This window comes from Scylla paramamosain, chromosome 15, assembly GCF_035594125.1.
Source record: "Scylla paramamosain isolate STU-SP2022 chromosome 15, ASM3559412v1, whole genome shotgun sequence".
Taxonomy (NCBI): domain Eukaryota; kingdom Metazoa; phylum Arthropoda; class Malacostraca; order Decapoda; family Portunidae; genus Scylla; species Scylla paramamosain.
Genome location: NC_087165.1, coordinates 19,270,456 through 19,291,011, shown reverse-complemented (window position 1 = coordinate 19,291,011; position 20,556 = coordinate 19,270,456). Strand labels below are relative to the sequence as shown.

Here is a 20,556-nt window from a genome sequence, read left to right as displayed (position 1 = left end):
TTGTATGAGTATGCGTGTGTACGTGTGTGTGTGTGCGTGTGCCGGGTGGCCGTGCACGGCGGGTCACCTTGGGTAAAAATGTTAAACACACAGACCAGCGCCTCGCCACAGCGCGCGACCCAACGCAAAAAAACACCCACGAGAGGGAGGAAGGCAGGGAAGGGTAGGGGAAGAGCGTCAGCCGAGTCGTGATTGGCGGCCCAGACACACGACCCGCGCCCCGCCTCTTCCCCACAGCCTCCTTCAGGTCGGCGGGACAGTCTGGCGGGACCTTTTCGCCTGGCCAGAGGGAGCCGGCTGACGCTCTGCAGGCAGCCCGCGTCAGGATCAGCCCTGCGGCGCGCCCATCAAGATTTTTGATGCTGGTTAATATCCCTTATTACCCGTGCAGGCGTGGGCGGGGCGGCCAGGCAAGGGAGGAGCGGGTAGGAGTGGGTCAAGAGGGAGGTGTGAGGTATTTCATTGACAGGGAGTACGGGAGTCATGGGGAGGGGAGGTGGGAGAGATGGAGGGAACGGGAGAATTGGGCGGAGGGGAGGGAACAGATAAAAGTTAAGGAAAGGAAGTGGAAGTGTTTAAGAATTCTGCATGTAGTAGGTTCTACTACTCTTAGGTTCAGTGCTCTTCCTCTCTTTCTTCTCTTGCATTTCCTCAACATCATCCTTCTCCTCCTCCTGCTTCTCTACATCAGGAAAGCAAAAGAGCGAGCATCACTGGGCGGGGCGGGACGGACCACGACGGGACGGGGCGGGGCTGGACTGAGAAGGGACCGGCTTAACCCACCGCTGCCCCAGATGGTTCCGTCTATCACCTCAACAATAAATCCTATAAATGGAGTTTTCCACACTCTCCTCCTTCCTCCGTTCCCCTCCCTCCCTCACAAGCTGCTGAGGATTAACCTTCTTGGGTCAAACCTTACTTGCTCACTCGGTCACATCATTACAGATTTTTCATTCAAGAGACTAAGGCAGTAATGGGAGATCAAGAAAAATCCTAAACAAACCCTAATTAAGAGGATAAATTAGTCATCAAATAGGATACGCTAAAGAGTTAACACGATTAAATAACACGTACAAAACACAGAAGTGACTCAGAACAAACAAGCAGGCACGCACACCAGCAAGCACTCCAAGAGAACACGGATTTAGTGGTCGCTCCCTAAGACACTCGTTCATTCACTCACAAACGGACCAGTTAGATGCAGCGATAAGGAATTGATTCTCTCTCTCTCTCTCTCTCTCTCTCTCTCTCTCTCTCTCTCTCTCTCTCTCTCTCTCTCTCTCTCACACACACACACACACACACACAAGTTTATCTCCCCTTCCAACAATGTCCTAAGGTTACTCATCCCTTCTGACATTCCTGCAGAGGGAGGTGAGGCAAAGACTTAAATCATGTTATGAAGTACAGCAGCAGGAATGTGCCGCGGGAAATACCCAAGATGGCTTGATAAACAAGCCTTGCTGCACTGGGTCAGCGGCAAATACAAGATGGGAAAATATATATCAGGTAGCAGTAATGGTAAGCCTGCCGGACCCGTTGCCTAAATTATCGTGGTGGTGATGCCAGAACTGCTACTACTGCTACTACTACTATTATCACTGCTACTACCACTACCACCACCACTATTACTACTATCACCACTACTACTACTGCTATCACTATTACTACTACTACTACTACCATCACTACTACTACTACATCACTACTACTACTACTACTACTACTACTATCACTACTACTACTACTACATCACTACTACTACTACTACTGAACAAAGCTCTCTCTCTCTCTCTCTCTCTCTCTCTCTCTCTCTCTCTCTCTCTCTCTCTCTCTCTCTCTCTCTCTCTCTCTCTCTCTCTCAAACGTTATCCTTTTCTGTCGCTCCTTTCTGTCCCAATCTTCCTTTCGTTCATTCACACCTATCATCTATTTCATCACTCACAGTCCTATAAGATTCCCACTGCCCTTAAAACTGCAACAGCATGATTCACAGTAAGTCAGAAGAAAGGTGTCCAAGTGAGATGGGGAAAAAAATAAAGGAAGAGGCTGACCGTTCACTCGCCCCGCTGTCGACCCATACGGCACACAATTTGACAGGGTGATGTGTGCGTGGCGCGAGGCATCCACGCCGACGGGGCGGTTCTCCACTCATCCCGCCCTCCGCGTGCCCCTGCAGCCGAAGGTACTACCGTGGTCCCTAAGTGGCAGGTTCGTTCACTAACATGCGAGACACGCCGCACGCAAGGGGCACACACACACACACACACACACACATTGTCGCCACCGCCATCTGTCACTCCTGCCACTCCCGTCGCCACCTTCTGCCTCCACTCCTACCACCACAGCCTCCGCCACCGTCTCAGAGACCATCATCAGCAACGTCACTATTACCATCACCACCATCACATCAATTACCGCTTCCTCGATCATTTTTGCGGCAACCACCACCACCACCACCACCACCACCACCACCACCACCAGCTATGCAAAGATCACAACTCTTGATCGTGGAGAGAGAGAGAGAGAGAGAGAGAGAGAGAGAGAGAGAGAGAGAGAGAGAGAGAGAGAGAGAGAGAGAGAGAGAGAGAGAGAGAGAGAGGAAAAATGTAAATAACACTGCACTCAAAAGTGAGTTATACGCTTGAAAACAACAAATCGTACTTTCCTCGGGAGAAAGTAATGACAGGTGCCTCGATCCTGCCTGACTCACTTCCCCGTCAAGGTAAGGAAGGAAGGAAGGAAGGAAGGAAGGAAGGAAGGAAGAGAGAGAGAGAGAGAGAGAGAGAGAGAGAGAGAGAGAGAGAGAGAGAGAGAGAGAGAGAGAGAGAGAGAGAGAGAGAGAGAGAGAGAGACGATAGAAGGAAAGAAATCGAGATGTCAGGGTGAAGGTAGAAAGGATGGAGGGAGACAAGAAGTGAGGGAGTGAGGGAGGGAGGGGTGGAAGAAGTCAAGCAGGTGTCAGGGGGAGGAGGCAGGATGAGGTGCTCTTCGATCCACGGCCAGCCACTCAGGCACTCAAGAAACGTTGCCAGCCGAGGTAACCAGTCGGACAGCCACACAAACGTTGTTGCTCAGATCCTACGTCAAGCCCGCTACCACCTTCACTCCCCACACCGTGTAACGAGTCTTATGGAAATGTTTACCTTGTTTTCTCACGCGAGACAAACAAACGTTCATCCGGTGGGCCAGGAGATGACGGGTGAGGTGACGGGGAAAGGAGTGCTTCGCTGGGCAGCACCAAACTACTCAAATTAGGAGTGGGGTGTTTGTGACACAACGACACGTGGTCCTCAGCCTCTGCTATCAGCACGGAGATCAGACCTGCACGCACTGATCGTGACACCAGTTTAGCTTGGAAGTTTTAAAACTGCGTGAACTCGAGTCGCTTCTGACTGACAGCTTTATCTAAAAGACCTTGTTATTATGTAAAGCAAATGCACATCGAAATGTTTTACAGAACATTTTACAAATGGTCTGCACGCAACTTTCACTATGCAACGAGAACTTTGATTTCACGTAAACGTTTCATAGTCAAGAATCACAAAGTTTCGATTACGTAGTCAACGTTATCAATTTCCGAGTCACTTTTCAGCATCAAAATCTAAGATACGCGATAAACGCTTCAGAATGTTATGATTCCATTATTCACCTCTTTAGATAACACCAAAGCATGACTAAAGCAATGGGAAACTCGTCCCTGCGAAGTGTACGGGCGCCGGGGAGCATCACTCGGTGCCCTGACTCACCGTCTCCGGTGAACACCACTCCCGCAACACACACTGCTGGTGCCCCGAGCGCAAAGGCTCAGGGTCTTCCACAATGGACTATTACGGCGCACACGAGTTCACTGTGGCACAACTTGGGTCTGTCCGCTGTTCACGGCGCGCCGTGGATGTAAACGAAGGGCAAAAGGCGGGCAAAACTGTCCTCCGCCTGCTGCCCGGCCGGCGAGCAACACGAGTCAACACGAAGCAAGTACTCACCGACTGTTTTCCGTAGGAAGATTTTCTTGCTTGTGTAGCTTGAGGTAGAAGAATTACTGGGGACAACGCGAGGAAGCAAAGTCGCGTCTATCAGCACGCACATATTGTCGTACGCACTCATTTCTCTGTTTTCTGTACTCTCACTCAACATCCACTCTTAAAAATAAATTATAAATCACAGTGAAGCTATGAGACTTTGGCTTCAAATACTCTCCCAGTGTTGTCTGACCGATATGTTTTGACTGAGCTCTCACTCCATGTCTTATAGTTTTAAACGTAAGTTCGGGTGACGATATGCGCGCGCCGAACGGAGGTGGCGGAGGTGGAGCCTAGTCATTCACAAATATTCACCGCTTGGAAAAGTCACTACAAGGCACCTTGCCGGGGACACGCCAAGGAAATCCCGCCTCTGTTCGATTGGTCAATACAGTTCTTATAATCGTGAAGATGTAACAAAAATACTTACTATAGGAGAATATATATAGAGGGTGAGGTGTATGCGGCAACCAACAGATGGCGCGGATGTCTCTTCCGCGCTCGCCACAACCAGCAGGCCGCAGTTAGCTCAGGACCGTGGTGAGAGAGACATCACACTGCTTCCTCTCCCACATCACTGAATCTTCCCCCCTCAGTGAGTCCCACCGCTGCCGCCACCACCACACACTTCACGAGCAGCCACACACCGCCACAACGCGCCTCACTCAAGCTTCCAAACACCCACACTCACTCACAAACACAACTCTTCGGCACGGACTCACAATACACCTTGCTGACGATGCTACGCGACTGTTTAGACGACCACTGATCAGTGTGTGTGTGTGTGTATGTGTGTGTGTGTCAGTCAGAATGAGCGAGCCGGCAGCGAGGTGATAAGGGTGAGAGTGACCATGTTCTGTCATGTTACCACGCGATGTCTTGTCTCGCCCATGAGCACCTGCTGATGAGAGGCAGGAAGTGCCTCACAAGGGGCGCTCACTGTCCATCCCCAGCAGGGCCTCACTCGCCGCGGCCCCGCTGACACCCGCCCCTCCCTCCTAACGCTATTAACACCACTAACAACACGCAGTTTGTCTTAGGGCATGACGTATGACATACCCCAAACACATGCACATGGGGAAGAGACCATTATTAACCAGAACAGCCACGTAGACTAAGATCATACAAGTACTACACGCAATACCAACTCACTCTCTCTCTCTCTCTCTCTCTCTCTCTCTCTCTCTCTCTCTCTCTCTCTCTCTCTCTCTCTCTGCCACTCCCGCGGTTTGTTAGTACTGTGTTGCAATTCTAAGCACTACCAGACTTCGCGCTGCCCTCTTAATCCTGTGACGTCATATATTCCGTCACCACATTTCCCGGTGATGTCATAATTTAGGTCCCTCCCTCAGCAAGACCCGCGGCGGGACAAGTTGTGTGAGAGCGCGAGGAGGGAGCTCAGATGCCTGTGTGTGTGTGTGTGTGTGTGTGTGTGTGTGTGTGTGTGTGTGTGTGTGTGTGTGATAGAAAATGCAAGGTTAAAGGACAGATAAAGGTAGAAGAACCATAGTTATTACAAGCGCGCGCTCGCGCACGTGCGAGCGCGCACACACACACACACACACACACACACACACACACACACACACACACACACACACACCTAGATTAGACTTACCTTTAGGATTAATGTTAAGTATTTCCCCATCCCCTATGTACATTTTCAGTTTGTTAACTGCCTAAATAATAAACCATTTATTACTATTATTATTATTATTACACACACACACACACACACACACACCGCACGAGCGCGCGCGCACACACACATATATATATATATATATATATATATATATATATATATATATATATATATATATATATATATACACACACACACACACACACACTTAAACCAGTCTTCTCAAATACTCGTAATAGAAAAAAAGAAAAAAAAAAAGGACCACACGCGATTCGAACTATTATCACATCAAGAGCAACAATTTCTCACTTCTCTCGTCATTCCTTCCGATATACACTCTTCCTCTCATCCCTTCTTCCATCTCCTCCAACTACTACTACTGTAATGAAATTCTCTCTCTCTCTCTCTCTCTCTCTCTCTCTCTCTCTCTCTCTCTCTCTCTCTCTCTCTCTCTCTCTCTCTCTCTCTCTCTCTCTCTTTCCAGACTGACAAGTAAACATAAGGGTTGGCATAAACACTTGTAAGGGGCCGTAAAGGACCTTTTTTTTTTATTGGGGAAGGAGACAGATTTGTTTGCGTGTGGGAGTGAGCGAGTGAGACGGTGGAGGAAGGACGGACCTGCAGTTTGGGAGAGTATACGAATGCGAAATTATGAGAGAGAGAGAGAGAGAGAGAGAGAGAGAGAGAGAGAGAGAGAGAGAGAGAGAGAGAGAGAGAGAGAGAGAGAGAGCAGCCAAAGAACAAGAAGAGGGCAGAGGTTACAGCTAGGACAGGGTGAAGTCTGTGTAGCACGGGTTCCAACACAGGTTCCAAATCTAAAGGGCGTGGAGTCTTTTAAGGAAGGCCGTGAAGGGATTTTAAAGTTAAGAACTTGACTTGAATTCTTTAAAACTCCTTACCAACTTACACCAATTTTTCTAATACTCGCTCCCATTTTCTTTTTTTTTTTTTTCATTACTGTATTACTGCATGTCAAACAGAACAACTAGGCATCACAGTGACCAAGTTTGTGAGTTCTTCTGATCGAGGTGCCACCACATACCATTATACATAGAGGAGGCAGTGAGGGTGATAGAAGTATAGGCAAATTCACTAGTTTCATACAAAGATTGTTGAGAGATCGGAGAACTGAAGACTGAGGGAAAACGTTCAATACCGCCTTAGCACGACTGTACAACGAGGAGATATGCAAGAATTTGGAGGGAGCGACTATAGTAAAACAGGTTCTCTAGACTCTCAAACCAAAACATATATAAAATAAAAGGTGCGACGATAAACAACAACAGACAATATTACCTCTCGTCTCGCAAACACGCAGAAAAAAAAATAAATAAATAAATACAGGATATCGAAAAATCACTAGTTCTTTCGAGATAAAACTTCAGATTTTTCCCGAAACAAGTTGCCTTACAAACCACGCCATTGATTCTTATTTTTCATACCTGATGTAAATATTTGAAGAATAATAAAATGGTCAAAGGAGTGTAGATACAACGCATCGCTCCGTCCACTCGTCCATCGCGAGGCACACAAACACATCAACAACATCCCAAGGCACGGAAAGTGAATGTAGCCTTTTCTAAATAAAACTTGAAAGCCGAAGAATTTATTTATACCTTGTACCTCTTCCTCATCCCCTCTCCAAATACTACTACCTCCTCTTTCTTCTTCTCCCCCTCCCTCTCTCTCCTTTAATCCTCCTCCTACTCCTCCTCCTCCTTTCCTGCTCTTTCATCACGCCCACATGCTGATATCGTAGTTACTATTCTGACAGAGTTAAATAAACCAATGAATGATACTTCGTGATATCCAAGAATGTAAAAATGGAGGTTTGATTTTCAACAACTATCGTCTGTGACTTCACCGCCACCACCACCACCACCACCACTCCCTCGCTACCACAACGACCATCACTCATTTTCTTCTCGTATTCTATTCAATTATTATTTTACTATTTTCTTATCAACACTTCAATAAAAAGCATCGAGTGAACCAGGAATAAATCTAAATGCAGATAAAGATTATCATAATAAACTAAATCTTCTTCCACACCATTTTAATACACGAAGGGGAGAGATGGGGTGAGGGAGGGTGATAGGGCGCAGGGAACAAGGGAGAAGGGGAGGGGAAGGGAAAATGCGTGCGTAGGTGGGTGTGGGTGGACGTGGGCGGAGGCGTGCCGAATCCTGGCGTGGTAATGGGCGTCCGTGTGTAAACGTGGGCATGAGCGAGGTATGGGCGGGTGGGCGCGGGAGATGAAGGACTGGGAATGGGTGGAGATGGAGATGGAGGTGGTGGTGGTGGTGCTGCAGGAGATGGACGGTGGTGGTGGTGGTGGTGGTAGTAGTGGTGGTGGTGGTGCAGGAGACGGAAAGTGGTGGTGGTGCAGAAGGAGATGGAAGAAGTGGTGGTAGTGGTGGGGGTGCAGGAGGAGATGGTGGTGGCGGTGGTGGTGGTGATGGTTTTCAATGTATGACAGTTACATTGTGTTGGAAAAAAAGTTAAGACCAAGAGAAGGAGGAGCAGGAGGAGGAAGAGGGGGAGTGTGGTGATGGGACAAGGAAGGATGGGGGCATGTGGGCGTGTGGTGATTGCTGACAGGTGCCTTTACAGGATTGCAGGAGGCGTGGGCGGCGAGTACGAGGCGCGGGCCGTGGACGACGGTCTCAAGTGCCCGAGTAGCAACAACGCTGCCTCAATGAATGAATGAATGAATGGACGAGAGAGAGAGAGAGAGAGAGAGAGAGAGAGGAGAGATGAGAGAGAGTAGAGAGAGAGAGAGAGAGGAGAGAGAGAGAGAGAGAGAGAGAGAGAGAGAGAAACATACAGACACCAATAAAAGCCATACCACTAACCTGCCCTCACGCTACACATTTCTTAACCTTTACCTGCTAAAATCTTCACATACAAAACGCTAGCCAGCACTCAATCTATCAAATCATTAATAAAAACCTCCCTGACCTTACGAACTCTAATAAATTTTTTTACCGGCATGTGATTAATTATGCAGTTCAAGTCATTAACAGCGACCAGATGAGTGAGGGAGCGTGCGTGGGTGGCTGAAATGAGCCTGGAGAGGAGGACGTATGGAAGGGTCTTGGAAGGGCGTGGGAGGTGTGGGGACATCGTGTGGGCAGTGGTGAGGGCGCGAGCTGGCTGGCGGGGCGGTGTAGGCAGGCAAGGTTAATAGACTACTACTGGTTCCATTACTCAGGCCAGTATCCTCGTGGTCAGCAGCCGATAAATCAAGGTGTCAGGCGAGGTGCTTCCCTATATACGTTAACGGGGGATGCCTCGTGTGATGAGGCCCAAGGCGGGAATGTGTATGGGAGGTGTGCGTCAGAGAGAGAGAGAGAGGAGAGAGAGAGAGAGAGAGAGAGAGAGAGAGAGAGAGCGAGAGAGAGAGAGAGAGAGAGAGAGAGAGAGAGAGAGAGAGAGGAGAGAGAGGAGAGAGAGAGAGGAGAGCTGTGTGATATTAGTAATATTTAGTCTAATATATAGTGACATTACTATTACTTGTTGTAATACTGTAATATAATCTATTGTAATATATCAGAAGAATACATTTTCCCCTATTATAATTATATTCATGTTTATCGCCACTATTTTTTTTAATAAACTGTTTATGCTTAGGGGAAAATAAAATATTATTCATGTTCTTTCTCTAAGCACTATTCTCTCTTTTCTTTGGTGTATTTTCTTTTTACATTTTCAAGCATCACGTATCATCAATTGTTCATAAGTACGGTGCTCAGAAATTATATATATCCATTACTTATAAAGGTATTTGTATTTCTTTCCCATCTTCTGAGTTTTGATGTATTTGTCTCAATATATTCTCGAGCGTCATAGATCTTCAGTTCTTCATGGCCGCGGGGCTATGAGAAATATTTACCACTCATAAACGTAACTATATGCCTTTGCTCTAATTTCACACGCCATCTGACTCTTCTGGCACCACTGCGGCACCCGGGACTCGTTAATTATATACTTTATGGCAATAAAGGCTCAGCACCAACTCTTTGGAAACACTTACATAAAAATAAATAAATAAATAAAAAAAAATTCAAGAAGAGAATTTCTGATTTCGTAACGCAGTATAAGGGTTTGGAAAATGGCTGTAAAAAACAAAGGAAATTCTCAGAGCGATTAAGGAACAATGCGCCGGACAGCAGAGAAGTGTTTAAGATAAAATTCTAAACAAACCACGAACACAGTCTATTGTGCTTACGGAGAACACTAAAACTTCCTTCATTGCATATTATGTCTTCTTAGAGCACAGTGAATCTTGTTTGATGTCCTCACGTGTAAGATGTTAACTGATCATTTCCTTGGCTCAGTGCGTGCGACACTGAATAGCTATACTGGAAAATATGAACACGGCGTCATCAGTCTGTCTGTGTCAATGTATGTACTGCTTCTGCTTTTGCCTTTCTTTGTCCACCTTAATGTATATCATTTTCTCTGAATGAAAGTCTTTCTCTTTATGAATGTCTGCCAGTCACCCTGCGTATATCTTTTTCCAATCGGGAATACCCTCCCAGTCACTTTCTTGATCCTTCCAAATATCTATTAGCCCCTTTGAATTTCTTCATGCCTTCCTTCATCTGAATGTTTGTCAGTCACTCCTTTTCCTATGCAAGTATTTCTCCATCTGAATGTTTACCATGTGAATTTGAGTATTTACTGTAATGACAAAAACACCAGGCCTATTTACACACTCCGTTAGGCCCGTTGTGGTTGCCTACAACTTAATCAAGCCTCAATATCTTATATTCATGCACGCAAATCACGACCCACCTTGATCAACCCTCTGACTGCTAATGGTGGTGCAACACTTGTTACTCCATCTGAGCAACTCCAGGCGGTATTACTGGGTAGAAATAAAGACACAGGCAGTAGGAGAGTAGAGGTAATCGATCACTATCAATGCTAATAGTGGTGTCTTTACGAATAATCCTCTAAGGTTACATCTAACAAGATAAAATAATGGGATTGCTACGACGCTGTAAAACTTTCAGAAAGAACGACGAAAAATTTGAACTATCCGATCACTCCTTCCGCTATCAGTGACGCCATTTTGAAATTATACTCTGAACTTTCCCCAAATGATCTTTACTAAGCTTTACTACGCCATGGCAATTACAGGGTTCATATACTAAGAAAATCTGATGTGGTCTTTTGCTATCAGTGATGTCAATCGAAACTATATTTTGAACTTATGCCACACCATTAGTATTGACCTTGAGGAGCGGCCACTGCAAGGAAAAGATTTATAAACTACGAAAATCTGGAGAGAGAGAGAGAGAGAGAGAGAGAGAGAGAGAGAGAGAGAGAGAGAGAGAGAGAGAGAGAGAGAGAGAGAGAGAGAGAGAGAGAGAGAGAGAGAGAGAGACTTGGAACAAATTAGTGCTTAAAATTATAAACCTTAATTAATTCACTCAACGATGCTCGAATCAAAGTACCGGATATGTCATGAAACCCTCAGATAACACATTAAATCACCAATGACTACAAAACTTTGAGTCATCAACGGAAGACAGCTGACGGGACAACATGCGAAGGGTCACACACCTCTCCCTGCACTACGCTGTCCACAGAGGTCACGAAGGACACCGTTTCTCCCGGCCAGGGATGCAGTATGTGAGAGGAGGAAGAAGAAGAGGAAGTCACAGGGGAAGCGATCTTTTTAACGGGCGGAAATAACTGGTTAAATGAGCAAATAATGAAGAGAAGAGGGAGACGGATGAAGAGGGGTCAAGAGGAGGAGGGAGAGGATGGGAGGGGAAGAGGAAACACTGTGAGGAATGTGCGGAGAGAGAGAGAGAGAGAGAGAGAGAGAGAGAGGAGAGAGAGAGAGAGAGAGAGAGAGAGAGAGAGAGAGAGAGAGAGTTGCCCTAACAGCCACGAACAGACAGAGAGAGGCGAGCAGGGAGGGAGGGAAGAAGGTAAGGAGGGAAAGTAGCGAAGCCCCACTGACCGCTAACCCCTGACCCAGAGTTTGTCAAGAATTCCTCGATTGCACCTGCCCGAGAGAGAGAGAGAGAGAGAGAGAGAGAGAGAGAGAGAGAGAGAGAGAGAGAGAGAGAGAGAGAGAGAGAGAGAGAGAGAGAGAGAGAGAGAGATTCCTTCCTTCCTGATAAAAAGAATGCTGGGTTCTGAACACTTTCCTGCCACCCGCGTTTTTTTTTTTCCCTCTTAACGCGCAACTGGTGCACAAAAAAAAAAAGAGCAACGGTAACTTATCCCTACATTCAAATCAATACTACTGCCTCCGCAAATACTGCATTGCATCCTTAACTATGCACTTTCCTGCCTCCTTAACTATGCACTTTTCCTGCCTCCTTAACTATGCACTCTTCTGCCTCGGTCACACCTTCATGCACCTCAAACTGAAACACAAGAAGATGGATAGAAAATACATCGTTCTCATTTTTCCCGCCAATATGGGAGAGATTAGCCACGAACACACTCTGTACTGCTTCCCGTATCAGCTGTTCTTACTTCAATTACTGGTTACCCTATTTAGGTCTTCAACCACACAGCACACGTTTCCAGACTTCAGTGAGGTTAACAACATTTATGGTTGTGCTGTATATGGACAAAAATATACACAGAGTCAATATCAAGCTAGAAAGCGTGTCATAAATTAGATGGAAAGTGAAGTGAAGGGACCTGCCTGCTTATGTTCACCAAGGACGAGGTGGCAACTGCACCGCGGCGCCACGGGTAGACGTGGAGTGTGTTGCTGACTGTGTGGACGGCGGTCAGGATAACTGTGTCGATATGGGCAAACTAAAGGGGCATTCCTCACATCCTCTCCCCTGATATCCTTCACCTCCTCGCTGTGACGGGGCCACGGGAGATGAAATAGGTAAGTGTCACGTCTCTGGGAGCTTCTGAAGACTGCCAACACACTAGCACACGGGCGCCACGTCCATGTGTTTACGTGTGGAGTAGACACGAGTACCAACACTACAACACCTCGGCGCTCGAACCAGCTGTATCAGGCGTGCCAATCCTACCGGCAGTATAGGAAGAGAATACAAATACACAATACATATTTATAATTTTCCTAACTCACAGTAATGTTAGGTCGGGTTCTCTTTCGTGTTTTTCGAACAGATGATGCAGAATCTTGCGATATTTCTCTTTAATGAATAAAAGAGGATATGCAGGAAAGCACAATAACAACGGACTACAAGACAGACAATTTAAAACATACACGGAAGACTGGAACATTATTTAAACAAACGAATTTTCTTTTTTGAAACGAAGCTGATGACGAAGGTTCAAATTTCTATGATCCGAATGGATCCGAATTACTCATCGAGAAACGAACGCTTAACCCCTCCTCTTCCTCCTCTTCCCATCCCCTTCCCCTTCCTCTTCTTCCTCCTTCTCCCCGCTTTCTTCCCCAACTCCTTTCCCCTTTCATGTAAGCTGACCGGCATTTGGTAGCAGCAAGAGGCAGAGATGGAAGGGATGGAGTTGGGGGTGGAGGAGGGAGGCCTGGGAGGGGTGTTGACGATGACCACTACAATGCATAGATACGAGAAGATACGTGGAGAGGCGGCAAGTGATTGATTTTTGCACGATAACAAGGTCATAAGGCGCCGATGTAAAGACGGCGAGCTATACACAAAGATAGCGACACTAAAAAGATTTACCATGTTTACGTTCCACCTCTCTCTCTCTCTCTCTCTCTCTCTCTCTCTCTCCTCTCTCTCGTCTCTCCTCTCTCTCTCTCTCTCTCTCTCTCTCTCTCTCTCTCTCTCTCTCTCTCTCTCTACATTAGTTTTCTTATCCTTTGCAGTCTCTTCACATTCTTTTACAGCCATATCATTTTATTTTTTGTTTCCTTTTTGCATTACAATCTCTTCATCTTATGTTCTTGCCACTGTCACGTGGCATTTGCATTACATTACATTACGTACGTACGTACATCTCGCACTGAAACACGGCCAGGATCTCATGTGACCAAGAGACTGCGTAGCATTATCAGTCTTGCATCACCTGTTGCCTCATACCCGTGCTGTTGAGGATCATGTTCGCGCAAGGTAATAAACATGAGGTAGGCTTGGCCAGGTAATTATGAAGGAAGAGGAAGGACTGACTGATTGAATGAGTAGTTTAAGGCGCCACACCGACGGATACACGGTGCAGGAGGGAAGGAAGAAGGAAGGTAGATGAAAAAGGAAAGGGTGTTCTCTCTCTCTCTCTCTCTCTCACTCTCTCTCTCTCTCTCTCTCACTCTCTCTCATCTCTCTCTCATGTAATTGACCTGGTAGTGTGTGTGTGTGTGTGTGTGTGTGTGTGTGTGTGTGTGGTGTGTGTGTGGTGTGTGTGTGTGTGTGTGTGTGTGTGTGTTTTGGGAGCCATAATGTTGTCAGGAAATACCAATGAGTGTCCGCGTATAGTAATGGCGATCGGGGAATGCTATAATAGTGAGGATGACGTAACCGTTATTGCTCTTGTTGTCACTGCGGCGGGGGTTTAATGAGCGGCTGGTGAGTCACGGAAATGAGCAGCGCATGACGGACGGGAAAGGCAGCGGAGATGACTGATATTGGGAAAGATGACATGAGAGGAACAGGTGAGGCCTACTGTGACGAGATGCAAATACCTATTGATTGACTCACTCACTCACCACTCTGCTGGTTGCACTGGCTACCTGACCGCCGTGCTAAATGAGTGTTATGGTGACGGCGGGCAGGGGTAGGGGTCACACACCACGTGGCGGCGGCGGCCAGTCTTCTTGCCCTTGAGTTTTAGCGGGTTACTCACCCACCACCTCTGGACACAGGCCCGTGTTCTTAAGCTTTGTTCTCACATTAGGATTATATATTCATTTATCTATTTTCAAAGGCCACTGAGATGCTAGGTGCTTTTCTCAATGTTGGTGCTGAATCCTTGTGTGATTGTCACCAGAATCAGAAAAAAAAACTTTGCAGACACCAATAGCTTCTATTAAAACCCGTCAGAAATAGTTTGAATAAGTTGCTTAAACGTTCAACAATATGGGCTACAGCGCCGATGTATCGGTTCGGTTACCATGGTTACCTCTCTCATGTGTTAGCAGTGGTTTAGACACGGTGACGTCTGTTGATGTCCTACAGTCTTTATCAATTTGTTTAGCATTTCCTTCAATCTGAAGTCCTCCCATCTACTGACAATCTATTTACAAAAATCTGACAAGTGACAGATTCTAAGGTCAGGGATGACTGAGAGAGAGAAAGATAAAAAAAAAAAAAAAAAAGTAAATACGGAAGGTTACTCGACTTTTGAACCAGACTGTAGCCATGCGTCCCGACCGGTCCATGAGGAATGTAGCCGAGTTAACCCTAACACAGGTGGAATGAGAAACACGCCACAAACATCGCTAACAAATTCCACCCACGAGATTTATCACCATATGTAATGAATGATTGGCAAAATGTTTGACTTACTAGCTTACTGACTGCCTTACTGACTACACTGCCTTGCAGCCTAACTGGCGGGCTGACTGACGGAGTGACCATCTGCCTGCCTGGCGGAGAACATGCTCGCCTACCACGAGGTGCGGAGCGGGTCACTTAGAGGTGAAGGGGCGGGTCCGACGCTTGCAGGTGACCTCTTTCGCTCAGGGGACACCCAGGGCTCCGGGCCAATGGATGAGGGGTGTGGCGGGCGGCCAGACGGGCGGCTTAATTGACGGAGCAGATGTGCGGGGGACGAAGGGGCGTGCAGGCAGGTGTGTGGGATGCGGTGCGGGCAATGTAGAGTAGATGATGGAGAATACTGTGTGTGTGTCTGTGTGTGTGTGTGTGTGTGTGTGTGTGTGTGTGTGTGTGTGTGTGTGTGTGTGTGTGTGTGTGTGTGTGTGTGTGTGTAACTGGCTGGCTGTGGGGGTGGAGAAGCGGAGTGAGCGACGGGTGTGGCGGCGGCGGCGGCGGGGAACAGGTGTGGTGGCGTGCAGGTAGCGAGACAGCGGACACCCATTAATGAAGGGGTCTGCTCAGTCTCACTGGTGTGGCTGGACCAGACGTGCACCACGCAGCCATTTCCTACGCCCCGCACACACACACACACACACACACACACACACACACACACACACACACACACACACACACACGAGTCAGTATTATCACCTAATATGGACTAATGGGTAGACACACTCAGACGCACGGAAAAAAAAAATGAATAAATAAACCCCTTAATATGCAGTTTCTCATAAATCAATGAGTCGAGGAAAAATAAGTAAAAAAGTGTATTATGGAATTGAAAATAGCTCTCGTTTTCTTATTCTATTTTCGTCGCAAATTGCTGTTAAACTGGAATTAAAATAAAATAATTCCATAAAGTTTAGCTCGATAACATTACGGGAAGCAGACGCGCTATTTGCAGTAACCACCAATCACTGAGCCCTCAAAGGTTTCATCAATCAATCACGTTTAAGATGTGGTTTCAGGAATTAATTATTAACACATAATATGAACCTGATTCTTTCAATATCACGGCAACGATTGCTTTGTATTCTAGATGTCAACAGAGGATTATAAAATATGTATTTACTCATACAACGCAACTGTATGTTATTTATTGTATTAGGACGAACTAATAGGGGATATGATGATGTTAAGAAGTTGTCCATAGTACTGAATAAGGTAAGAACGAAATATCACCAGGAAAATATGCTTATAAATGTCAGTATAAGCCTTTGCACTTTTTTTTTTTACCGAGATCAGTATTTATGGGGAACTAAGTATTCACTAGTGGGGGAATATGTAAAACCTTAACCTTAGTCGACTAATTTCCAAACACTCACTGTTCATATGTCGGCAAAATATTTTTTTAACACCGTGATCTACACAATGAAGGGATCGGCAGAGAAATCAATGAACTGAATGGATCTAAACCAAATCTAATGTGACCGACCCCTCAGATGAAAAGCTAATGTTATTTCAATATTATCTTATACCAGTCTCTTCCTGTCGCATTCCAACGCGGCAAATCCTCACTTCACCTCACCTGCTTCACGAGTCCCTCTTCCTCTGCAGGTGCTGCCACTTTCCTCATCGCACTCAAATCACCCTCAAACTCTTCTTTCTTCCTCATCCTTTTGACTGTTACGACTTTTCAAGCTTAATAAAATGGTCTGATGCAAGTTGTGAGTAGGATTACGAAAGACATCAATGACTGTAGTAATTGAAGCTTTTAATATAAGTAATATAAGTTTTGGTCCGTAAAGTCATGCATGTACAGTAACTCAAACAGCAGGTGTCATGTTGTCATCAGCATTCAATTCTAAGTCTCAGCAGTCAAGGCACGAGTTACATTAGTCAGGGTACAACTTGAAGTACGTACGAATGGTTATAGTCTAGAGAGAGAGAAAGAAAAAAAAAATCATTTGAGATAGTAAAGAAAAAAAAAAAAAGAAAAAAAGAAAAGAGAAAAAAAAAAAAAAAAAAAACTGGTTCACAATTAGGGTTTGTAAATGAGTGAAACAAACTCAACAAGAACGTGACACAAGTAAGTGAACAGCCGTTGAATACTTTGAAAAGGAGACTTGATATACTGCAGTAATTTAGGAGTGATACGAGCTGCATTGTGTACATCAACTAGTATTCTGAAGCCTCTTTATTCTAGTGGGTTCTTACGCTTTTATCTTTACATGTTCGCGTCTACTCACTATACCTCTCCTCTAACTTAATTTCTTGCAATCTTTAACTTTTTTCATCATCTTCCTCTTCCTTATCTCCTTACGCTCTTTCTTATACTCTCATGTTCACGTCCACTCACCGCCTCTCCTCTACCTACATTTCTTACTGCCTTCTTGGTGCCCTAAGCTTTCCCTCACTATCCTTAACACACCACTTCACACATGCTTACCCGCAGATAACTTTAAACACTCATGAGAAGAAAGTATCGGAACATCGGATCTAAACTGACTCCTCCTTAAAAAAGAAAGAAAAAAGTAAATAAATAAATAAATAAATCCTTCTCTTACTTTTTAATGTGAGTGGTAATCTTTGAGGAGCAGGAACTTTTTTCCTTATGTTATGCCCTTTGTCGGAATGCTTCACACATTAACACACACACACACACACACACACACACACACACACACCTTCAACGTATCAAAATCCTGTTTAATTTCCTACCTCACCTGTGTCTACTGAAGGCACACCTGGTCCATCACTTACGATACACGTGGAGTGCATGAAGGAGAAATTTCCGTACTGCTTGTATCACAAATTTCTCGTTTGCATTATACTCGTATGTTAGCACATTTCCGAGAAGACGCTGAATGTATTTCCTTTGATTAGTGACGTGTGTGTGTGTGTGTTTACAGGAACTGCCACGTGTAGGCCTGATCTTTTCTTGCAGCTTCCCTTATTTCTTATGTTCTTATGTTCTTTATGTGTGTATGTGTGTGTGTGTGTGTGTGTGTGTGTGTGTGTGTGTTTACAGGGACTGCTACGTGTAGGTCTGATCGTTTCTTGCAGATTCCCTTATTTTTTTAAGTTCTTATGTAAGTTCTTATGTTCTTTGTGTGTGTGTGTGTGTGTGTGTGTGTGTGTTTACAGGGACTGCCACGTGTGTCTGATCGTTTCTTGCAGATTCCCTTATTTTTTTAAGTTCTTATGTTCTTTGTGTGTGTGTGTGTGTGTGTGTGTGTGTGTGTGTGTGTGTGTAGTAGTAGTAGTAGTAGTAGTAGTAGTAGTAGTAGTAGTAGTAGTAGTAGTAGTAGTAGTAGTTTAGCAGCTATAGCAGTAATAAATAGTAATACTACATAGTAGCAGCAGTAGCCATAGCAGTAATAATAGTTGCAAAAGTAGTAGCAGCAGCTGTAGTAGTCGTAGTAGTCAGTGGCATCAGCAACATTATTGCCACCGTCAGAATTGTTATTATTGTTGTCACTTTGTTGTCCCTGTTATCACTCGTGTCTTATCTCCCGTCTTGTGTTCTTGAAATACCTCACGAGTTGGTGTTGTCATGTATGGACGCGCTTCGCTTTATCATTGACATTCCATTCATGCTCTCTCTCTCTCTCTCTCTCTCTCTCTCTCTCTCTCTCTCTCTCTCTCTCTCTCTCTCTCTCTCTCTCTCTCTCTCTCTCTCTCTCTCTCCAGTGATGTTTTTGTTATGTTCGTAATAACTTCATAAGACGAATCCAATGACATAGTGGTTGAAGTGACTTGGAAAAAACAAACAGCCTAACAAGATGACTGAAGACTGTTTACGACTTATAAAGGCTAATGATGATCATGTCTGGAACAATGATGCTAAATCTTAAAGATACAGTGACTAGTTTCCTTTGTTGCACTGGGAAGACCTACATACTCGTAATACTATCAAGTGGTCAGGAACAGTACGTGGGTGTTCCGTGTCTTCAGCGTCAGTAAATGTACAGCGTCTGGCGTAGGAAGGATATCTATTAACTAAGTATGCATGACGTGACGAAAAATAAATAAATAAATAAATAAATAAAGAGCAGTATTATGTTTGAAAGTAAGAGCACTACTGTATATCTCTGCTTGTCTTCAGTTAACACTTTCTGCTGCTACTGGTGCTACTACTACTACTACTGCTACTACTACTACCACTACTTTTACCGCTACTTCTCGAACTATATACCACTATCACCACCACTGCGACAACAAGCGTTACTATTACTACTGTACACTTGCTACTACCGCGAATTAAGGAACAATCTGCCTGCCTCAATTTAGCGTTCACCAGCAGGGCGTATGTGTGATGTAAACTCGGTACAAGACAGATGAGAGCACACCAAGGGTACGTAGTGCACTTCTGAACGCCTCAAGTATGACAGACACGTTTAGTTCGGACAGTAATCTAGTTGTTTCAGTTTACAAGAAGACTGCAAGTATTACGGTGAAACGTATATAATTATGATAAATGGGCGACATCTCCCAATGGCAAGAAAAGGAAAAAGCTCAAAGGCAAGAATCCTGATAAATGGAGTCGTTTATGTATTTATTTAGCTTTTCATCATCTACTACTACAAGCGCTACTGATGCATCCATGAAAAAAATGATATAATACCTCCTTTTAAACAACTTGGTTTTAAACTTGTCCAAAGATTATAATTAGGGTGGTTTTATTAAACATCTGGCGGGAGACCACAGGATTCGCGTAACACTCCCTCTCTCTCTCTCTCTCTCTCTCTCTCCTCTCTCTCTCTCTCTCTCTCTCTCTCAACAAGTATTTCCCACGAGTCGCCCTCACATTCCCACCTATTGCGGTCCTGCAAGATAAGATTAAACACCCTTATCCGCCTTCCTCATCTAATCGGCTGGTGGGGTGTCTTCCCTTTGTCCTCCCTTATCTGCGGACCACCCCGGCGCCGCCAAAGGCGTCTGCCGGTTTGCAAGAGGCAAAGAGGCCAGATGCACAGGTTAGGACGCCGACAGGTGAAGCAAGGTGGGTGGGTGGCTGGTATTATCTGGCGTAAGGCGGGGAAAAACTCCACACCTGTAAATGACGAAGGGTCGGCGGGTTCTTATCCCGAGTAAAGAGTGGAGTAAGAGTGAGTCAGCTTGGGAAGGGCTGACTGGCTGGCTTTTGTAGTAAATTTACCGAATACTACATCCTTGTCCATCTTCACACGGCATATTTGATTCTTTTATTAGCTTCATTTGCATGTGTGTGTGTGTGTGTGTGTGTGTGTGTGTGTGTGTGTGTGTGTGTGTGTGTGTGTGTGTGTGTGTGTGTGTGTGTGTGTGTTTGTGTTACTATCTTTCTTATGAGTGGCAAAAATAATACGTAGCTGTCAGCTAAAGACAGACAGGCAGAGAGAGAGAGAGAGAGAGAGAGAGAGAGAGAGAGAGAGAGAGAGAGAGAGAGAGAGAGACAATTATTTGTTTTTGTCGGAGCTCAAGT

At 45.4% G+C, this 20,556-nt stretch overlaps 1 protein-coding gene and 1 long non-coding RNA gene across 6 annotated transcripts in view; one reads left to right on the top strand and one right to left on the bottom strand.

Annotated features, from left to right (window-relative positions):
* LOC135107570 (uncharacterized) overlaps positions 1-20,556 on the bottom strand; it is a 203,155-nt gene that overhangs the window by 15,133 nt on the left and 167,466 nt on the right. Inside the window, exon 1 of one of the 5 annotated variants that reach the window (XM_064017575.1) lies at positions 12,347-12,654. The exons of 2 other annotated variants lie outside the window; for them this stretch is intronic. Coding sequence is in view for 1 of the 3 variants with exons in the window: in XM_064017573.1 (XP_063873643.1) it covers positions 3,987-4,137 (151 nt within the window). In the remaining 2 variants the exon portion in view is untranslated. Of the gene's footprint in view, positions 1-3,986; positions 4,237-4,452; positions 4,606-12,346; positions 12,655-20,556 lie in introns of those variants that run through there. 2 more of the 5 variants (XM_064017578.1, XM_064017573.1) reach the window with 2 other exon arrangements.
* The window catches only part of LOC135107571 (uncharacterized), a 94,674-nt gene continuing 86,527 nt past the window's right edge, over positions 12,410-20,556 (top strand). The window contains exon 1 of the long non-coding RNA XR_010271832.1: positions 12,410-12,541. This is a non-coding gene — a long non-coding RNA (uncharacterized LOC135107571). The remainder of the gene's footprint in view (positions 12,542-20,556) is intronic.